The following is a 22,206-nucleotide window of genomic DNA, read 5'->3' on the forward strand; positions in this document are numbered from 1 at the left end:
GATAGGGTAGAAATACCCATTCTAAGATGTGTATAGTGTCATGTCTAATCTGAACGATTAATCCAGGAGGGTGTCATCTGTCATCTGCTGAATTGACTATCATAAAAGAAATAGGAAAATTCTCTAACCGTCTCTTTGTACATCCAGAAAGTACCTGTTTAACAATTTCCTGCAGGGCTTGTGTTTGTTCTATTGTCCACAAACGTTTGGCATCTGCATTTACCTCACGTCCTAACAGTGGCATTAATAGTGCTAGATCATCATTAGTAATGCCACATACAGTTCTAAGCCACTGAATGTCACTCATGAGTTTTTGTACATCTGTCAAAGTTTGAATATCTGCTGAAAGTTTTAATTTTTGAGGCTGAATTCTACTACCAGCTATAATTCATCCTAAATAGTTCCAGGGAGCCTGCTGTTGAATTTTCTCTGGGGCTATATATAATCTTTTCTCTGCCAGGTCTGCCTGTAATTGTTCCAATAAATGTTGTGGTATTGATTTTCCAGCAATTAAAATATCATCCATATAATGGTAAAGAATCAATTCCTGATGTTGTGGTCGAATAGGGTTTAAGGCCTAATCAATGTGTATTTGATAAATTGTAGGCAAATTTTTCATTCCCTGTGGTAACACTGTCCACTGATATCGTTTGGCCGGGGCGTTTTTATTGATGCTAGGGACGGTAAAAGCAAATTTCTCACAATCATCTGGGTGTGATTTTATGGTAAAAAAACCAATCTTTTAGATCAATAATTAATAATTCCCAATTCTCTGGTAACATGGCTGGAGATGGCAGCCCTGGTTGGAGTGCCCCCATATCCTGCATAACCAAGTTAATTGCTCGGAGATCGTGTAACAGCCTCCATTTTCCTGATTTTTTAGGGATGGTAAATATTGGTGTATTCCATGGACTAGTGGAAGGCACAGTATGTCCCTCCTGTAATTGTTCCTGAACTAGTTCCTCAATTTTTTTGCAGCCAGGCCTCCTTAAGCGACCACTGATCTATCCAAACTGGTCGTTCTGTTAACCATTTTAACTTCAGGATTGGCTGTTCCACAGTGGCCGCTCCTAAAAAGGCGACGTTACCAATCTGGTATGCAGTTGACTTAAAATGTCCCGTCCTACTAGGGTTATTGGCAAATTCAAAACGTATGGTCTGGTGTTGACCGTTGCACCGTCAGACAAACAACAGAGAACTAACTCCTGACTGATAAAAGTTTGTTGACACCCTCCTACTCCTAGGACTCCTACCGGAGCCTGTCTCAATGGCCAAGATTGTGGCCATAGGTGCAAGGGGATTACTGTAACGTCTGCGCCTGTGTCTATAATGGCCATAATTTTTGTGGATTGGCCATTTGGATGAGTGAGTGTGAGATTCTCGGTTGGTTTTCCTTCGGTGATGTCCATGGCTAGTAACACATTTGGCTGGCCCGTGGAGCCAAAACCCCCAGTTCCTCTAAGATAGTTTCTGGGTTGTGGTATCTTTGCTTCAAATGGTATTAATTGAGCAATTTTCTCCCCTGCTGGGATCGATAACGGGGGATTCAGGGTATATACCATAATCTTTATGTTCCCCTGAAAATCTGTATCAATTAATCCCGGCAACACAAAGATGCCACGACGCGATACAGAGGATCGCCCTATTAACAGTGCACTCAACCCATGACCTAATGGTCCCCACAATACCAAATCCACTAAGTGAACCTGGGAATCATAAATCGTTACATCTATTGCGGTTGCCACATCCACTCCAGCACTCCCGGCTGTGGCTGAGGTGAGGCTGTCCAGGCACTCTGCATTTGTGTCTGAGCGTGAGGGTAAGCGCTCTTGCTCCGTTTCCCGAACCTTTACAGTCCACAGTGTTATGGGTCGGCTTTTGACACCGCACACACCACCTCGGACTAGTTATAATTTGTCCACTTCCCTGCTTTTCTTTGTTTAATTTTGGTGGAGCCCTATATTGAGCTCGAAAATGACTCAATTTTCCACAATTATAACATCTTTTTTCTCTTTTTTTTCTTCCCTCTATTCTTAACTAACGGACGGACAGCAGCACCAACAGCTTCAGCCATACAGGCTGCTTTTTGCTTATGGCCCATGCGCTCCACTGCCTCTAAAAGTTGTGTTGCGGGTGTTCCCCTAGGTAGGGTATTCAAAATCTGTTTGGTTTGATCATTAGCACCATCAAGGGCTATGATATCAAGTAGCTTCCCTTTCATGTCTTCTCCTAAGTCAGGATTCTTAATTAAGGCATCATGTAATCGATCAATAAATTGAGAATAAGATTTTGTTGGTCCTTGCTTTACAGTCAGGAATCTGGGAGTGGCTTTTTCATCAGGCAAAGTGTACCACGCTTTTAGTGCGAGTTCCTGGGATAAAGCAAGGACTGCGGTCGGAAAATTGGCCTGGATTTGAGGGTCATCATATTGACCCTGTCCTAATAAAGCATCCGACGTTATACCAAATAAAGGATTGCCTTGATGGCGAGGCTGACTAGCAGCTTGCTGACAGGCAAGACTCCATTTGTTAAAAAACCTTATCTGTAAATGAGGGGTCAATAACAATTGAGCAACCATGTGAATATCATAAGGAGCCAAAATACACGCAGAAAATATGTGAGCAATAACAGCCTGAGTATAAGAGGATTTTAACCCATATGTGGTCACCGCTTGTCGGGCCTCCTTAACTATTTTGAGATCAAAAGCTTCCCACTCTTTACCCCCCTGCTGTGTAGTAAACACAGGATATGCAGAGAGGCCCATTGCAGAAAATTCACCACTAATAATCACATCTTTGATTAACCCGTGCCAACGGTGCGCAGGATTTGTGCCCCCCGATACCTCTCCCACCCCCTCCCCGTTTGCCTTCTTTAAGGAAGGGGTTTTGTGGAGGATAAAGTGGTGGCGCCGATGGAGATGTCTCAATCCGAGTCTTGAGGGCTTCGAGCCTTTTCATCAATCATTGCAGCTGAGTGTCTCCAAGGCCAGTGAGTAGTTGCTGATGAGCCGAGCAGACCGACCTGGGAGACGAAGAGTCAGAGTCTGGAAGCAGAGGATATAAATCTGGCTCGGATTCAGCAGATTCGGAGTCCGATCCTGGGTCGAACTCAGGGTCTCCGTTGTTTGCAGCTATGTCTTTCTTCTCAGGTGTCTCTCGTTTGGTACGTGGCCGTCTGCAGATCTGGCTCTTGCTTTCATTGGCTTGGGGCACTGATTTTTTCAGTGCCGTTCCAGGTACCACAGGAGGTGCAAAAGTCATAGCCGCAGCACTATGGTGGGGGTTAGGGGAGACAGCCCCTTCTGGAGCTGTGGCGGCAAATACAGAAGCTACTGCCGCCCTTTCTGATTTCATCTCTTTCAAAGTCTCGAACACCAGTCTCCAAAGTGTAGAGTGTTTCTGTGCATCTTTGGTCCCTTTACTAACCTCATCCCATAAGGCTTGACCAATTCGGTCCCACTCCAGAACCTTAAAAGCTGCTTGCACTGTGGGGATAAAACCGCGATCACAGGACCACTTTAGCAGCCTTTGTAAGGCAGCACTATCATATTGCAGTCCTCTCTTAGAGAGAATGTGTTGGAGGAGCTTCACCACCGCCTGTTCCTCTTTGGTTAGCGTGGACCCCACCTTTTCTCCAGCCGCTCACCTGATCAGGGCAAATTTCCTGAAGTTTGCAGACGTCTGACTTGCAGCACCGGGGCAGCACTTGTTTCGGCTGGCTCTCTGCCCCTTCTTTTCCCGTCGGAATCTCAAACTTGCATTTTGCAAATTACCGATCTGAGGGTCCCTGTTCGGGTACCACTTGTTGACGTGGGAGTCACGGACAATGCAGAGACGATCAAAGTGATCAAGCGATTGCCAAATTTATTCACACACATCAACAGCTTTTATAGTTTACAGGACTAGCTGATGTAACCAATATAGATTCTGATTGGCTCAGAAGTGCTATCCACACATTTTCGAAGCAGATAATAGGCTAGCTGAAAACTTGTCCATTTGTTACTTTTTGCACACATCTTTCAGTTTCGCCATCCCGCTTCCACATCTTGTTAGCCTTGAGCAAACGACAAGTTCCTTGTTCTACTGCATGTAGCTGTCCTTTAGTAACCTAAGGTTAGGCCTTCCAGCCTGGGTAACTTGAGTTCAGGCCTTACAGCTTAACTCAGAGTTTGGCTAAGACCAAACAGCTGGGATGGCTCACATGTCCATTGTTCAGCTGTGTTCTTCATAACCGCCATCTCCTAAGGCTAAGACATCTGGGTTGGTCACGAAATGTCCGCCATTCCTTAGCCAATCCACACACATCAGCTGGTATTTCCATCGGCTCTGTTGTTTTAGATTAAAAGATACTATTCCAAGGATACTGCTTTAAAATGATGTATCTGAGCCAGAAATAGCAGCTTAAAAATGAATTCCGCTCGCGGATTTCTCAGAAACGGACAGCACGGTGAGGGGCGCAATGCGCGTTTAAAAGCAGGGAGCAATAAATGGTAATTCCTACGAGGTTTTATTCGCTGCCTGTTGAAAAGGCTGGGAAGACGGCCCCAAAGAGCTGGGAGGGCCGGGCACTGCCACACCGCCGCCGGCCCGCGCCGCCCCGAGGCCCAGCGGCACGGGTGACCCCAGGGCGCGGAGCCCATCCGCTGCCCGAGGCGGCCATCGCGGCGCCCCCGGCTCCGCGGGCGGCCGCTACCTCGGCGCGGACCGCCCGCGCAGGCCCCGCGCCGCCATTGGCTGCCGAAGGGGGGTGGGGGGTAAAGCGCGCCGCGGGGAGGCGCGGAGCGGTGCCGGGCGTGCGCTCCCGCGGAGGCCTGCCCTGCCCTGCCCGGGCCGACTCGACGCGGAGCCGGAAGCCGCGCCGATGAGTTGTATGCGCCGCTTGCCTGCGCGCTTGGTGGGGGGCACCGGGAGCTCCGCGCTGTGGCTAGGTAAGAAGAGCGCGCAGAGCGGCGCAGGGCCCGGCCCGAGTGCAGCCTCCGCCTGTTCCCCCGGGAGGATGTGGGGACAGGCCGCTGTCACCGCGGGCGCCTTGGCTGCGGCCTTAGCAGCGGCACTCTGGCTGCGGAGTGACGAAGGTATAAACATCCCTGCACAGGGGCTCTGGTGCAGGGGGTGGGGCCCGCCCCTGAGGGGAGAAGGGGGCGGGCCCCGCCTCTGAGGGGAGAAGGGGGCGGGCCGGGCTGGTGGGCGCCGAGCGGAGACAGGCTAGCTCGCTGCTGAGGGCTGCCCTCCAAAGGCGGTGTGGGAGCGTGCGGTCGGGCTTGCCTCCCAGAGAAGGCAAGGCTGTCGGTCGAGGGGGATCCCTCGGCTGGGCTGTCCCCCTCAGGGTCTGGGCAGGGGTGTGAAGGAGGCGGTGGCTGTCCGCCGTGACGGGGCGGTGGGCTTGGCGCCGCAGTTCCCGCCGGGGAGCGGTTTTCGGAGCAAAACCGAAGGGAAAGGGCAGAGGCCGGAGCAGCACGCGGGCGGCAGTGGGGCCCCAGGGCCGCCCGCCACAATGAAGTCCACCCCAGGCCGCAGTGACGGGCCTGCCGTTCACCTGCCTGGCGAAGGGCTGGCCGGAGGGTGCAGTGGAAAACGCACACAGACCCGACCTGACCGCCAGCACCTGATCCGGCGGTGGCCTCCGGGAGGCGGTATCTTTCTAGCCGCAGCGCGGGCTTTTGTGGCGACCCCAGGGCCGAGCAGAGCCGCGCCGTGTGCACGCCCAGGCGGGCGGGAGCGTGCCTGCCCGCCCGCTGCCTGTCTGCCACGGGACCGAGTGACGCGGCAGCCCTAGGGAGCGGGTATGGGAACCCGGTGCTGGCGCGGCATGGCAGTGCACTGGGTGAGGCAGAGCGCCGAGCAGAGCCACGGAATCTCGGTCGCCGTGAGCCGAGCTGCATCGCCTTGTGTGCGTGTGTATGTGCAGGGATCGCGCTCCACTGCGGCGGGGGAGGGTGGGAGGGAGGAGGAGGAGAAAGAGAGAGAGAGAGAGGGAGAGAGGGAGGTGCGCTGTGATGAGAAAGGCCTCCAAGTCCAGCCAGCGCCGTCGTCCTGCCGCTCCCCGAGGAGCCCGGGGCGGGGGGGCGGTCGCGCACGGATGACTGCCTGAGCGAGGTGGCGGTGCGTCCTGCCCCAGGGGAGGGGGCCGCGGTTCTGTGGCGGCAGCCCGGTTTTTATTTTTTATTTACCATCGTTTTCAGAGCAGGGCGAGCCGAGGGGGTGGGAAAGGTGGTTGGTTGGGGGCTTTTTGTTCGGTTGGTTTTCATTTTAAAACACCGCCCCCCCCCCCTTTTTTTTTTTTTTTTGCAGGTGCCCGCAGCTCAAAGCGGCGCCTAGAAAGTTTTTTGTTTCCGCGCGTCCTGGCTGCTAGCGGCGGCCCGGGATGCGGGGCCCGGGGCTCGGGTGCCCGCCGCGTCCCGCCGCACCGCGTCCAGGGCTGTCGTAGGCGCCTCCTGGGAGCGCCGAGTGCGGGCATTAAACCCCGCTTCTTCCTCCCCGCTGCCCTCCTCCGCCCCCCTCCGTCCCTCCCTCGCTCTCCCCCTCCCTCCCTCGCTCGCTCCCTCCCTTCTTCCCTTTCCCCGGTGCGCGGCCATTGCAGTGACCCCGGCCGGCCAAGGATGATTACGAACACGCGGGGCTTCCTGTGGTCGGACCTGGAGACGCGGGCGCTGCTGGAGATCTGGGGCGAGGCGGACGTGCAGTCGGCCCTGGACGGCAACTTTCGGAACAGCCATGTGTACCGGGACGTGGCCTGCCGCCTGGCCGAGCTGGGCTTCGAGCGCACCCCCGAGCAGTGCCGCATCCGCATCAAGGGCCTTAAGCGCCAGTACTACCAGGCCCGGGACGGGCTGAAGAAGAACGGGCACGCCCGCAAGATATGCAAGTACTACGACGAGATGGACCGGATCCTCAGCTGTCGGGGGGGCCCCGACGGCGCCCCCGAGTCGCTGGCCCCGCCGCCCGACAGCGCCCAGCCGGCGGGGCCGCTCGCCGGGCCACCTACCCCGGGCACGCCGCACAACAGCCGCGAGGTGGACGCCGACCTCGAAGAGGACGGCGAGCTGGAGTCCCCCCGCGACAACTTCACCGAGGACTCCGGGGAGTGCTCTTCCTACGCCGATCACCCCATCAAGGTGGAGTGTCCCTCCTTCGCCATCCCCGTGCCACCGGGCGACGGTGAGTAGCCGGTAGGCTCCCGCCGCCGGGTGTTCTCTCACCCGGGGGGCACCGTGGTTCTCCCGCCCTGGGGTCTCGTAGCCCAACTGCCGGCGCCTCTCTAGCTAGCGTGATTCTAGTAGCTTGTGCCTTCCTCTTCTCCCTCTCGCCTCGTCCTCCGAAATCTGCCGGTGCCCCTTCACCTTGCACCTTGCTCGTTCCCGACAGCTCCCTCTTTCCCCCGCCAAGCAAACGCCGCCTTTCCAGGAAAGCGGGATGCTGCAGGGGGAGGGAAGTGCTGCAAACCGGGTACGGGGAGATGCCGGGGGACAGCGACAGTAGTGAGTTTTTATTGGTGTTTATCAGTGGGAAACCAAAGGAAAACTAGCGCAGACATTATCAAGACAAAGTGTCAGGTAGCGCTGTATGAGAAAATAGGCGTCCTTTCATGCTGGAAGATTTTTCCCGTTCCCTGCAGACTATGTGCAGTTTTGTTAGTCGGTATTAAAACCGTGATGATGATAATACCTGAAAAATCTGCTTGTTGTTGCAGATGGGCCAGAAAGCGAGGGGAGAACCTTTATGTAATTAATTGCTCGAGTTGTTTCAGAAACACTGCTTCTAACTTCAGTGGGTTTGTGGACAGAAACAGCCCTTTGATAAAGCCTGTCCTTCCGTTGCTCCCTCTTTACCCTCAGCTCCGCATTTGTGTTGTGGAGGTGGGGGGAGGCAGTGTTGCTTGTTTGTTTTAAATCTAGATTAATGCCAGGGTTTTAGTACAAACATGAACCTGTCTTCAGGAGTTGACATCACTGAGAAATCAGCCAATTGGTTGACGTTTAACCAACCTTCTTTTTACACATAAACCCCATCAAACAGTTCTTTACACTAACGTTCTTTTGAAATGCAAATCCAGAATGCCAACAGACTGAAACTCAGTTTAGATTAATGTAATTACCTGCAATACACAAATGAGGCTATACTATTTAATAGCCTTCACTTAAACCTTTTTCGAAGATGAGAAAGACTCCTATTGTTGAAGTTTAGTACTACAACAATTAAAAGATGCCTCTCTGTATTTTCGTGTTGCCTTTTGCAGAAGCTTGTGGTTTCGCTTTGGTACTCCAGAATGAAAATATCTGAGATAATTATAACTCACATGGAAAAAGTATAACAACGTTGTCGTGTGTTAGGTGCACATCTTGTAGGGAGATTTTTGTTTTGCCTTTTCCTTCTAGGAAGTAATTTTTCTGCAGAAAAATAATTGTTTTTCTTCTTGCTTTAGGCTTTAAAGAAATCAATGCTCCAACTATTACCCCACCTCGCAATCAGCCCAAAAGATCCAAAAAGCGCCATGCAAACTTAACGTTGGATAAAATGATGGAAAAATTCCTTCAGCAGAGCGTGGATACGGAAGAGAAATTTTACAGATATGAAGAGCAGAGGCTCAAAATAGAGGACAAGCGTCGGGAGGCAGAGCATGCACGAGAGCTCCAGATGTTACAGATGTTGGGACAGATGTTGGCAGGAATTTCTTCTACGGTATCACAAAGGTCACAATCTATACCAGCAAGTCCACCTCAGAGAGCGAACCATCGTTCGTATGGGGATAACTTTAATTATAATGCTATGACAGCAGCACTTTCTCCACCGATAGGTACTTCCTTCTATAGCATAAATAAAAGCTAGGTTTTTTTAAACTTCTGTGTGAAAGCCCTGGTAGTAAGTAAGTGGCTGTTGAAAATAAAAGCTAATCGGAATTATTTAATATTGTGGTGAACGTGTCTGTGTGATGGAAAACAAAACATCATTCGTACCATTGTAGCGATTATTTAATATAGTTATAACAAAATGAATGAAATCACACCTTTTGAACCCTGTAAACATCGTGAACTTCTTTCCACATTCATGGCTCTGAAAAGTGAAGGGAAGTTTTCTTTATAAAAGGCCAGTAGCACGTACTTGCTGAAAACTTTAGAAACATTAGGTACCTGGTAGCGGAAATTCTGCTGCTGTTGAAGTTATCAGGTCTAACCCAGTATATGGAATTAAGGCTGTGAATGTGTGTTTTTAGTGTTGGGAAGAGCGGAGTTTTGCCTACACTGAAGTAAATGTTAAAATCCATCTTTAAAATAAATTTCATTAAATCAATTCTGAATCATATCTTCTAATTGAACATTATATTACTGTAGTAGGTGTAATATAAGATGGAAGTCCTGGTGTGTATTTTTCTTCTACACCAGTTCATTTATAAATTCTTGGGCATCTGAATTTGTTTTAAAGAAAAAGGTGAAGCAGTGACTCTGGAATTGGTATTTATGCACAGACTTCTCCTTCTGTACTTCGTGCGTGGGCCAGAAGCTGATAATCTGATACTAGCGTTTATTAATGGACTTCTCAGGATCTGTGGCTCCTTGTCATTTATCTTTGTTGTAGTTTCTTTATACGTAGAAGTAGACAGCATGGGAGGAGGAGGATAGGGATACACTCTCAGTGAAACCAGTCAGCTTGGGGCTTGGTGGTTGTAGCCTGCCATATGGAAACTAAAGGAATCTTGTTCTGTTTTAATTCTGAATTTCACACTGCTTGGAATTAAAAAGCATGGTTTGAAAAGAAAAAACGTAACACTCAGCCTCAGTGCTGAGTAATAATCCAGCATGCCATATCCTGAAGGGTGACTGATTCCTGAGAGGATCTTTGAGCCTTTTCCATTCTACATTACATACTGTCTTTCCCTGTAAAATGCATGGAGGACTGGATGGTTAGCCCTGTTGAGGGTTTAGGCTGGCTGACTTGGTTGTGTTTCTTGACTAGTAGTTGGTCTGTAGCATTCCTTGATGGCAGGAGACTTTCATAGATAAATTCTGGCGTACGTGTGTGTTCTGTGTTTTAAATGTTTTCACATTAAAAGGAGACCTGAAGTGCTTTAGAAAATCCTTTAGGAAGTCATTTGAGGTTATAGACTGGGGCGATGGTGCCTACAGGGTGTTATTATTACTTCTGAAAGTGTTTTTTTTCTTGCTGGATTTCGTCATATAGGTGTACAGTCGTATTACACTGTGCAAAAATGCATTATCTATTTTTAGCTGTAGCAAGATTAACTTGGGATTCTAATCTTTTAATTGGTCAAGGTGTAACAAAGCATTTAAAATGAAATATGAAAATAATGCTTCAGGCAGCAGATCTTTTAAGGAATTAAGATTTCAGTTCTTTATAGCTACATATACCTTAGAGTTTTTGTAGGTAAGAGTGGGGCTCTATGAAGAATTGCTTTTTCCATAATTCTCTGTTTTCTTTCCATTTATTATGCAATCACTTTATATTTGCATATAAAAAAGCAACGAAAAAGAACAGGCGACCTTAACAACGTTGTGCTTTAAGGGTTACAAGCTGTAGGATAAGTCTATTTCTTGTGTGGTTGAAAACCAGTGAGTGTACGAAGTGTGATTTAAGGAAAATAATCTGCCTTGTTTCCAGAGGAGATGAGCATTTTGTTCTCCTCTGGGTCGCTGCAGTGCTATTTTGGCCATAATCCAAAACAGTCTGGGTTTTTTTTCCTTTCCTTTTCTTGGTTTTTGGTTGGGTCATCCCCATCCCCCCTGTTTTTTTTTTTTCTTTTTTAGTCTCAGTGAGAGTGGGATGCCTGTGTTATAGAAGGATTTGAAAAGCAAAAGATCAACCAGGAGTAGTTGTCATTATTGAGCACTAAAGCATTTTATTTCTGAAGATTAGTCTGATTTAGGTTTAGATTCAGATTCTGCGCAAGATGGACAAAAAGATGCTTTGTGCTGGTAGCTCACACGTGTGAAGGTGTCTTGTTTACTACTTTTTTTACCCATTATTACATCCAAAACTTCAGGAACAGGTCCATCTGTCCATTCTCTGTGTCCCCCTCTCTGACGTTGGAGTTGCAGGGTGAGATTATTAAGTTTTATACAGCTGAAAATAAGGAGTATAGTGGGAGTTATTTTTTTACATGATTATGTGTTACTATGTAGCAGTTCCTTGAAAGCTTTTTAGGAGATCTGTAAAAAAGGAAGCACAGCTACGGTCTAGGAAACTAATGTTCAAATAAACTACTGTTCTGAAGAGAATTGTACAGTTAGTGAAGAGCTTTGTTGAAATATAAGAACTTACTCTTTTAGTGTATTTACTGCGATTTATAGTTAACCCATTATTAGAAGTATTGAACTTCAGATTTGTCTTGTGTTAGGTAAATGGTTTAATTCTCTTTAGCCATAATTGTTGAAACAGCTTTTCCTTCTAGATTTCTGTAGTCTTTTGAAGCAGTAATTGGAGTATATAGGCTTCTGAGTGTGCAGTTGTTTTAATGTGTAGCTTGATGTGTGGCTTTGCATCAGAGATCTGCAGTTGTATGATAGCTAAAATGTCTCTTAGTGTGATATTTGTAATGTTTGCATTTAGCGCATTGGATCATAGTTTTGCGGAAAGACTTTATTATGCTTTGTAACCACCTGCCAAAACAAAAAGCAGTGAGATAAGCCCTGATTCTGCTGAGAGGTGGAAGTCTTTTAAGGGGAAGCAAAAAATAAGGTAGGGTGTATGTTTAAAATGTGGTTATAATAGGTTTATGCTTGCTCTATGTCTGGGTGTGTTTAGTCCTTCGTAAGTGTACCTATTTCAGTTGAGCTTAATTATGGAAGTGATTTCAGGCTGAACTAAGAATATATTTCTAGTTACAAAATGTTCGTGTAACTATTCTTGGCTGTTGTTTCTTTCTGTACCTGAGCCTTAAATTAGGACTGTGAGCAGTCAGCGGGAATATTTTGTGCATCAGACCCAAAATTAATTTTTAAAATGTTCACCTTCTCTAGCTACTCACTGTTTAAAGGCCTTTAAGTGATGAAGCATTTGCTTTTTAGAAGTAAGTCCTTGAGTGGTTTTATTAGTGTGTGTGAGTGCTTTAAAGAAATGCTGATAGTAGTAACACTTATTTTCTTCTTTTCAGTTATAGAGAGATCTTTTTCACTGCACAGGACACACTCTCTAAAGGATATGGAGAATATTTTTCAACTGGTGCGCAATGTTATCCCTCCGCTAACGGGGAAAAGGCATAAAGGTCAAGATGGACGTATAGGCATTGTTGGAGGATGTCAAGAGTAAGTTAAACAGAAATTTGTTTTTTGTTTCTGAGAGAGTTTGAGGATGTCTTAGGTACTTTTAAAAGCCATTCAAACTCGCCTTCCGTTTAAAACATGAGTATTTTCTAGGGATCTTTATTAATCAGTCATCATGACCATGCATACTTATGAAAGAACACGTTTCCCTGCAGTTGTGTTGCAAAATTCTGATAGTGAATGTGATTGAAGATTAGAATGCTATTTGTGTCTGTGTCTACCTTCACCGTCTTTCTTGTCCACCATACTATCTCTGTTTTCAGTGTGTTTTCCCACTGCATCATGAAGTTGTAGAATAGAGTAAGACAGTGGCACATCTTTTTTTTGTTGTTGTTAAATGTATTTTGGTATCTTGGGAACTGGGTCTCTTAAATCAGGAATAGAAAATTTTCTTACTGTGCCCTTTGATAAATTGTGGTAGTTCCTAGGTTCTGTCATTACTTTGCTTTATGTTCTGGAGTGATAGAAATAGCATGTTACAGGGGAAAGAGAGATACAGCATGAATCAGTTAAATGCTGTACTGACCTAGAAATAAACTAAGCTCTGTTCTTTTCTTGGCCACTTTCAGTAATCTGCACAGTACTTTGAATGAGCTATTACACCTTCCTGTTTTTTCATTTTCCCGTTTTGAAATAGAGATGGCATCTTTCTCCTGTGAGAGAGATCTGTTGTTGGACATCTGCCATTAATAAACATTCTGTGAAGAGCACACAGGTGCTGTCTTACAGCTGGGTTGTTCAGCCAGGAGATAGTTTTCCTGTTGGTCTAATGCACTTAGATTCTTACCTCTTGGCAGAAATAAGCACCTATGGAGGGTGATTCTGTCTGTATCTCTCTCTTCAGTCTTCATAAAGAGGATTTAGGGCAACTGGAATCACAGTTTAGGCACTTTAGTTAAGCATCTAAAACCAGATGGGATTGATCTGGGTCACAGATCCCAGATTTGGCTTGCAAACAGTGCTCCACTCTTGTTTTGTTTGTCTCTGAGCTTTTTAGCTGGCTGTCTGAGAAAAGTTTGCTTTTTTATGGCGTGATCTTTGAAATATTTCTCTGAAAGCATCCGGTGGCTATGGTGAAATCCTGCACTTTCCAAATCAGAGCAAGGTTTGAGATTGGCTTCAGTATAGGAAGATTTTTATCTGTCTTTTACAGCAAACAAAAGAGAAAGCTTTTCTTATAAGCTTGCTCTTGGATTTGGGACTTCATTATGGCAGGGTAGATTATTTAATGTCCTTATTGTGTTTCCTAACCTAAATTGTATTTCATTCTAGATACACTGGAGCACCGTATTTTGCTGCAATTACAGCTCTTAAAGTGGTACGTGTTCTTCTGTACCATCATTTATATAAGCTAAGTGCCATCTTTTTAAAAGCATTTGCTCTGTGTTGCATATGAAATTTGAGTTTTTAAAGGTCTTCTATTTAACAAAGAAAACCCTTACTCCTGGATTTGCAGAAATACTTTCTAAATAGGTTATTTGCTATGTTTTCTGCAAATGTTTTTTCTGTATGAGGTGGAGTTAGATATATGTCAAAAAATTCAGAATTTCAAAGGGAGAGCTATTTTATCAGAGACCTGGATAAGAAATTTCAAAACTTGATGAACTATTTTCTCCAAAATTGATCAATAAAATAACTTCAGATTAATGTTTGAAATTAAGTTTTCAGTGCTGCAGTAAGTTACTCAGAATTTTTATCTGGAATTTTTTCTGTGGTGAATGAAGTAACTTTCTTTCAAAACTTACAACTTTAGGATAGTAAAATTCTTATTGTAAGTCTAAAGATTGTTGGTTGAATTTCATGTAATTTTTAGTAGCACACTTTATTTACATTATAATGCTCAGTATTTCCTTTTTTTTTTTTTTCCATAGAAGTGTGAACTTCTTTAATGGCATATTTACTGAATAAAAATACATTTACTGTAGGCTACCTAAATACAGTGGTGATTATTCAAATGTAAACAAATCATGCTCACATAATAGATACGCTTTTCAGTACTCTATAGTGTGTCATAACTTGCAGTTCACTGTGTGTGTTTTTCTTCTTGAAGATCTGTTTTAATAAGTAGGTAACCAATCCAAGTATTTCTCACTCCACCTCTCCCCTCTCCCCCAGGATGCTGTCCCTCAAGGATTTAAAATTGAAATTATATTAGTTAATGATCTTATAGAAGATAAAAGGCCACTGTTCACTGTGTGCAAATACAGTACCATATTAGGATGCCCCCTATTGAAGTCACTTGTTCTCAGATTATTACATCTGCATATAAAGAGTCATAGGATCAAATATCTGCATTGCTTAGCAGCTTAAAATGTTAAGTGTGTAGTAGTAAAGTAGAGGAGACACTTTCTTAACCTTGGGAAATTTCAGTATGCAAGACAGATACAAGATCAGGCTTTCTGGTCACTGCTTACACAATTTTTATGTGTATGTCTGATTATTTGAGTTGATAATAGAAGATTTAGGCTAAACTCCTCAGCTTTAATATTTATTTAACTTACAGAGTGTTGTTGAAAGTGTGCCAGCCTTTGTCTTGTATGGATTTGGCCTGTTGAGTAAAAATGGTAGAACTGGAAATGTACTCATAGATTGCCATAGCTATATTTTGCAAGTACATTACAGTATTATTTTTCATCTCTAATGTAGCTTGTCTCTTGGTCAGCTGTGTTATTTTGCCTTTCCTCTCAGTGTACGTGTGACATATTAGTCTTTGCTCATCTGCAAATGAGAAACATTTCTCAAGTGAGTAAAGGTTTGAGGTCTGTGTTTTCAGTCATCCTGTTGGTGAGAAACAAAAAAAATATATTGGAAGTTAAATAAAAAAAAAAAATCTCTAAAACATTGCATGGTAGTCCAAGCCAAAATAAAAAAGAAGTTTCCTTTAACTCTAGAGAAGTAACAATTCAGGTGAGTTGCTCACTGAGTAAACTTTGGAATGATAAAGTTACTGTTAATTTGATAATTCTGTTTGCAAATTTTCTTTTTTAGGGTGCTGATTTATCCCATGTGTTTTGTACCAAAGATGCAGCAACAGTAATCAAATCATATAGTCCAGAGCTGATAGTTCATCCAGTTCTGTAAGTGAATTCTCTTTTGTTTAAATGAGCAAGTTAGGATTACTAGTTTGAACATTTCTGTCTGACAGTTGACAAGTTTGTGTTCTTTCTTTTTCTGAGTTACAGTGTGGATGAGATAGAGATTACAAAGCCTCCTGGGTTTGTCCTTTCATTACAAACAGATATTTAATGTAGAACAATCAGTTGTGAGTTCTTTTCATTACTACCAAAATACGATTTTTTTAAAAAGCAAAGATCTTGCTTTCCATTACCTTCTTGTGTGTATTCTGTGATTGTAATGCATTTAACTGTGAATGGTAGCAAAATCCAGAAGTAGGAATCACTACAAGTCAGCATTTTAGAACCTGCATTTGAAAAGCAGATAGAGCATGCTCTCTTGCTTCTTCAGTCCTTATAGTATTTAACAGTAGCATATCTTTTCCTCTCACTCTTGTGTGTATAGTTTTTTATGCAGAATTACTGGGCAAGAGAGATGCTGGTTCTCATTTTAATTCATAAGTATGTTGCATTAGATACACACCCATTCCTAGGAGTAAATGGACGTTCTCAAACGATATTAACTAAGAGACTTGTTAACCAGAAGATGAAAAGTTTAATAAGCAAATGTCAGCGTGTGCTTCACTGAATTTCTGTTCTGAAATATGTTACTGACTGGTGAACTTCTGCAGGATAAATTGCTTCAGTCAGGTGTTACGATGGTTTACAATGAGCACTGCAAATGAGAGTTAAGATGTGTCCCTTAGGTATATGTCCCTGAGCTGAACTTGCACCAGTGCATGTCAGTCTGTCAGTGTACATAGCAAAGTTGTGATTAAGCTAGAAAAAGCACAGTTTCAAATGGTGTTTGTTAGATATTGCTGTCAGGACGGTTTTATGACAGTAGAAATATTTTGGTGCTTGAGAAGAAAAATATGATCTCCCTTATGGTGATGCTTGCGGTTGGAAGCCATAAGTTTATTACATTCTAAAGGTGGGTTTCATTCCTGTTGGTGTAGAGGTGCTTAAAAAGTTGGTTAAACAGACATATACCAAGGATTGTGGTTTTGTTAGCGTTGTTTGGTAGCTGTTTTTTTGGGGGGAGGAGGAGGGGCGGGGGGGGGCTTATGGTTGAGATTTGTTGTTTGTTGGTTTGGTTGATCTTTTTCAAAGATGGAAACCTGTAACTGTGGATTTTAGACAGGGAAAAATGTTTGAAAGCAAGAGGAAATGCAAGGGTTGGGTTCTCACCAGTCCTGACTGTATTAGTCTCTAAAATCCAAAAGGCATGTTTTCAGTTGGTGTTCTGTCTTGTATTATATGATAACAAATGAGATGGAGAATCTTAATGGCAGTATTAGCTTCTAACTAAGGTTGTCTTGGTGGGTGACACTTGAGATGCAGCATATGGTTGCCTTGTATGGGAAGGAGTTGACCTTGCCCTGGGAGAAACCTGTCTTGTATACATAGGGTTCTCGATGTCAGTGGTAATGGTAAAGGTTAATAGGAGAAACAGAAGCAGCATAGAGAAAAAGGGAGGTGACAGTGTGTAAAGTTTCTGTATGGGATTGTACCTACTAAATAAGGGTATTTTCTTACATGTGCAGATTCGCAATGTCTTCTCTGGAATTCATATCTCAATGAAAGCTCTGGTTTTTCTCTTGCAATGAGAACTTCTGATTTTAAATTTCAACTCTGTCTGCAAATTTTTCTAGATGCACAAAGTACAGTGAATTTAGAAGTTTTCATATCCGTATTGCTGTGAGTCTGAAATTCAATATTTAATACTCTTATTACAACTGATTAATTTAACGCAGACAGCTGGCTAATTGCATGAAGCTGTGGATCTATAAATATTGTTCTTACGACATTCAGAATGAAAAAATGCATATATCAGGATGTTCAGATTTGTTTGTTAAATTTTCTTATGTTTTTGTCTCTTCTTAATCTGCGGGAAAGAGAAAACAGTCTTTTCTGGTTAGAAGGCAAAAAATCTTGAGTGACTCTACTGAGTCCAGGTTTTATTTACATTTACACAAACAGCCCGTTTTTTGTAAGGTCCTTTGTTTTCAGTGTCACACTTTTCAGACGATCTTTTCTACGTTGTGGAGCTGTTTGAGTTCTGCAGGCACGGCTGGCTGCGCTTGATTCAGAGCCTGATCTCTTAAACAGTCTTTGTACTTTCTCCCGGGCCGCACTTCATGCATGGAAGAACCTCTGGGTAAAACCCTCCAAGCAGCTACGTCATTGTTTTCTTTTGTGTCTCTCCTTAAAACTTTGCTTTGTTATGATTTCTCCATGACCCTCCAGAGTAACTAGGTAGCTGTTGTACTGCTTTCTTACTATGCTAATGAAAATTATGGTCCCGTGTACTCCTGAACTCACTGAGCAGCTTGGCATTTCGCCAAGGGTTCAGCTGCCATTTTGTACTGCCAGGAGTCTGACATTTTATCATCTCCTCTGTGACTTGACTGCTACTACCTTTCCCTGCTGCCTTCAGCTCACAGGGGATCACCTCAAGGAAAGAGCATGCTTTTTTTCTGCTGCTGCCCCCTGAACGTGAGGGCTCTTCTGGCTCATTAGAGCTGCTGTCACAGATCTTTGATGGCAGGAGTAGCTAAGGTATGTGAGAGCTTGAAGTTGCACTGTTGCGTTTCAGGTCCTTGGCGAATGCCTGTCACTTAAAGGATGAGAGGAACGTTATGTGGGAAGAATTGAGCAGGATTGCAGAAGAAGGGTTATGAAAATGAGCATCCATCTTGCAGCATTGCCAGGGCAATTCCACATGGCTCCAGCCGCAGACCATCCTGGGATTTCTCTTGGTATAACAGCCTGTGCCTGGGACACCCATAACGTAGCTTTCTCTGTGTTTTTTCGTGTGACTTCATTCCGTGTTCCTGAGAGTGAAGGTAAGGGAGCAGCCTGGGATCTGGAAAGAAAAACCTTCAACAACTGTCTCTGCATCCTCACCACCTGAGCTGAATAATGATAGTTGTGTGTCTAGGGGCCATGAACAGTCAATATTAGAAATAGTAGCTTTTCCTTTTTCTTCTCAGGGATTCTGCCAAATGCATTATGACTCCTTCCATGATCACTTGGTATTAATGAAAGCATTAATTAAAACCTGAGCTAACCAGTTGAGTATTTGTGCTGACTGGTTTTGCTTTCCTGTAGAGAAGCGAATAGTGTGTATTGCAGAAGTTGGGTCTTCTGAATAGTGGAGTATACCAAGTCTGGTCACAGAGGTCTTGCTTTTCTCATCACTACCCCTGGTTTGTGCTACATTTCTCTGTTTTCTCAGTTAACATGCTCCTACTGTAAACTACACAAATGCAAGATAAAACTTAGCTTTTGCATTTTATAAAGTTTCATTGTAGTTTCTGTGTGGATTTCTGCTGTAAGACATGTATATACTTTCTTACATTAGTGTTGAGAACTTTTTGGAGAACAGTTTTCAGGGGCTTTTTCATACTACCCGTGTTAATTCCCTGGCTCAGGTGAGGTTGAATAGGATGCTTGAATATTTTGTTGGGTTAGTTTATTCTGTCTTGATAGGTGAATGATCGGAGTTAAAATGACCTATACGAACCTAGCTAGTTATATTTTAAAAGAAGAGAGTATAAATCTATTGTGTTAGATTCTCCTCTTCCCAGGACTTTTTGATAATCTTACAGTTTTTCTTCCTCTATAGGGCAGGGGAGACTGAGGTACTACTGAGCAGTTCAGTTGTAACCTGGTTGTCAGAGAATTTGTAAAGTCAACGGTTGATATATTCCTTGGTCTCCAGTTTTATCAGAGAAGTAGAATGAGAGATGTTAGGTCATTAAGTTATGATTCTGGGGAAGTCGCGTTATTTTTCCATTATCTCCAAAAAAAGCCACCCTTGAACTAGGTATGGATTTAGAATTAATGCCTTCCTCCCAGCTGGTTGTATCTATGGGTCTGTATGGACTAGGAAAAATTGCCAGAATTACTGAAAGTCTTACAGTTAATTGCAGAGTTTGAGGTTTGGGTTGGATTTTTAAAATACTGTTCTTTTCAGTTTGAAATAAAAATAACTGAGTAGGAAACTTGCACAAGGCTGGCCTGTGTATTGAGGCCAGTTACCAGTAATGCAGAAGCTTAGCTTAGATCAGGGTTGCTGGAACATAATTTTGTCTATGTTTTGATTATTTGAAAAATATTATGAAAATGAATCATGGACAATGAGCTCCTGATAAGTTACGTGTACACTTTCAACCAGTGCCAACTCTCTTATTAAAAAGAAAGCCCAGGAACAATCTTAAGATTTTTGGCTTTTCCTAATTCATTATGTGGAGAGGAGATTCAAAGCTAGTATTTCTTTGTGGGAGGAAGCTCATACCTTTTAGCTGTGTTAGCTAAGGATAGCGATTAAACACCTCTTCTGTGTAACATGTGATTAACCTCTCCTTTGACTCAACTGCTGGAAGAAGCACAAGAATTCTTGTCACTAGGGAAAGTTAAGGAGAAAGCACAGATTATCAAAAAGATGCCTCCCAAGTTACTTGGCTTCTGGATTCCTATTACACCTGCAGAGAAGATGCAGGCATGAATTTTGTGATCTCTCTCCCAAACCTCATTTAGACAGCAGCCTAGCTAGGGATCACATGAGGGAGTTCTTGGGGTTTGGGTTTGTCTTGTTTTGGTTTTTTCCCCTCAGTACTTAAGGAGAGCTGAAGGTCAGTTTGTATATGGTGACTCAGAGAAGTATACTTAAACTGTTCCTAATCCTGTGGTGCAGTGCCATATAGATGTATTGCCAGTGTCTAGCTTTCTTGGCAAAAAGCTGCTTCTTCTTTGCTGAAGAATGAATAGTGGACCAGAGGTGTATTTGCTCCCTGCAATAGTCCCTTTCTTCCTCCCTGTTGTTGCAGAGTGCCTTATCCCAGGTGATACTAACAGAGGTTTTGCGACCTCCTCAAAATGCAGTAAGTATTGAAAGATTTTTAGCATCACTGCAGGGAGTGCTGCTGTTCTTGCTGCTTTCTGATATGTTGAAAGAGATGTATATGTGTGTAGGAGAGTTTTACTACAGTTAGATCCTGGCCAAATTCATCCTTCTGAGCATTGCCATACTGCTGTGATTAGACACCAGGATTAGATTTCTTTGGTGTTTAATCATTCTTGAGTTGGAGTGAAGGCAGAGGCAGGTATGCCTGGGATTTGCTTTTTGCATTATTTTTTGTTATTTGAAGGGTTTAGGGTCTTTTTTTTTTTTTTCTTCGGCTTTGCAAAGCAGATTATTTAGACTGATGCTTATTTTGTTTTGCTCTTCTCATGTGTCCACAGCTGATTTGAAGTGCTTTAGCCTTCTGGGTATTGATTGAACTATCATCTGTGCCTTAAGAGTTGAATGTAAAACAGAGAGGGATTACTGATGTGATAAAAACTTGTCACTTTGCTTTGATTTTAACATTTAAGAAAAAAAAAAGTGCATTGTTTTTTATAGGGACATTTTAAGTGTTTCCTTTTGAGGGTAATTACATTGTCATCTGAACTTCATCCTGTTACTTTTAAAGTCGCAAGTTTTGGTTGACTGCAGTCTGTTTGGAAGACTATTTGACAGATACTACCTACCAAGTCAGTTTACAAGAAGTATTAATAGGACAAGACCACTTGCGCAAATGTAGTGGTTTAAGCCCAGCCAGTAACTTGGAACCACACAGCCGCTCGCTTGTTCCCTGCCTTCTTCTTCCCCTGCTCCTGGCGGGATGGGAAGGAGAATCACAAGAATGTAAATCCCATAAGAACAGTCAAATAAGTAAAGTGTAATACAAAACTACTACTACTAATGATAAGGGGGGCTATAGGGATGCTGGAGATGGACTCTTCATTAGGGACTGTAGTGATAGGACAAGGGATAACGGGTTAAAACTTAAACAGGGGAAGTTTAGATTGGATATAAGGAAGAAGTTCTTTACTGTGAGGGTGGTGAGGCACTGGAATGGGTTGTCCAGGGAATTTTTGAATGCTCCATCCCTGGCAGTGTTCAAGGCCAGACTGGACAGAGCCTTGGGTGACATGGTTTAAGCGGGAGGTGTCCCTGCCCATGGCAGGGGGCTGGAACTAGATGATCTTAAGGTCCTTTCCAACCCTAACTATTCTATGATTCTGTGATAAGGGAAATAACAAGGGGAGAGAATAATAAAACTAAAAAAGGAAGGAAAAAAGTCCCAATAGACACAAGTGATGTACAATACAATTTGCTCCCCACCTGCTGACTGATACCCAGCCTGACCCAAGCAGTGATCTGGGCCTTCCAGGTAACTCCCACTGGTTTCTACACTGGGCATGACATGCTGTGGTATGAAATACCCCTTTGGCTAGCTTGGGTCAGGTGTCCTGTCTCTGCTCCCTCCTGGCTTCTTGTGCCCCTTCTCACTGGCAGAGCATGAGACTAAAAGTCCTTGATCAGAGTAAACATACTGAGCAACAACTAAAACATCAGTGTGTTATCAGCATTGTTCTCAGATTAAAGCCGAAATGACAGCACTGCACCAGCTACTGAGTACAGCTAAATGCAGGACAATGAACTTGGAAAATATGAGGTCAAGACATTCGGTTATCATTATGCTCGGGGGGGGGGGGGGGTCACAACATGCATTGGTAATGTGATTGAGGTAAAAACGTAGTACAACTGCTTTAAATATTTGGTTATATCTAAATGCAGGGTGTAAAAATGGTTGTGCCCATACCTGTGGTATTTTTACAAGGCTAGATAAGGTGAACCTTGAGTGCTGTTGTCATGTCTGTGTGAGAAATCTCAGAAAATAGTCAAGCAGTATCTTCTCCTTTGGGGCTCTTCCTCACAGGATGTGAGAGGCTCTACTCTGCATAGGAGAGGTGACACCATTTGTA

General features: G+C 43.9%; 1 protein-coding gene across 9 annotated transcripts in view; it reads left to right on the forward strand.

The window, feature by feature from the left end:
- The first annotated feature begins 4,679 nt into the window (after positions 1-4,679).
- NAXD (NAD(P)HX dehydratase) overlaps positions 4,680-22,206 on the forward strand; it is a 49,872-nt gene continuing 32,345 nt past the window's right edge. Inside the window, exons 1-6 of one of the 9 annotated variants that reach the window (XM_062619387.1) lie at positions 4,680-4,927; positions 6,291-7,157; positions 8,422-8,793; positions 12,106-12,256; positions 13,547-13,592; positions 15,263-15,351. In XM_062619387.1, the coding sequence (XP_062475371.1) occupies positions 4,861-4,927; positions 6,291-7,157; positions 8,422-8,793; positions 12,106-12,256; positions 13,547-13,592; positions 15,263-15,351 (1,592 nt within the window). In that variant the 5' untranslated portion in view covers positions 4,680-4,860. The other 8 variants (XM_062619414.1, XM_062619397.1, XM_062619393.1 and 5 more) reach the window with 8 other exon arrangements.

This window comes from Pezoporus occidentalis, unplaced genomic scaffold, assembly GCF_034315485.1.
Source record: "Pezoporus occidentalis ecotype Australia unplaced genomic scaffold, CSIRO_AGI_Poc_V1 ctg105, whole genome shotgun sequence".
NCBI lineage: Eukaryota > Metazoa > Chordata > Aves > Psittaciformes > Psittacidae > Pezoporus > Pezoporus occidentalis.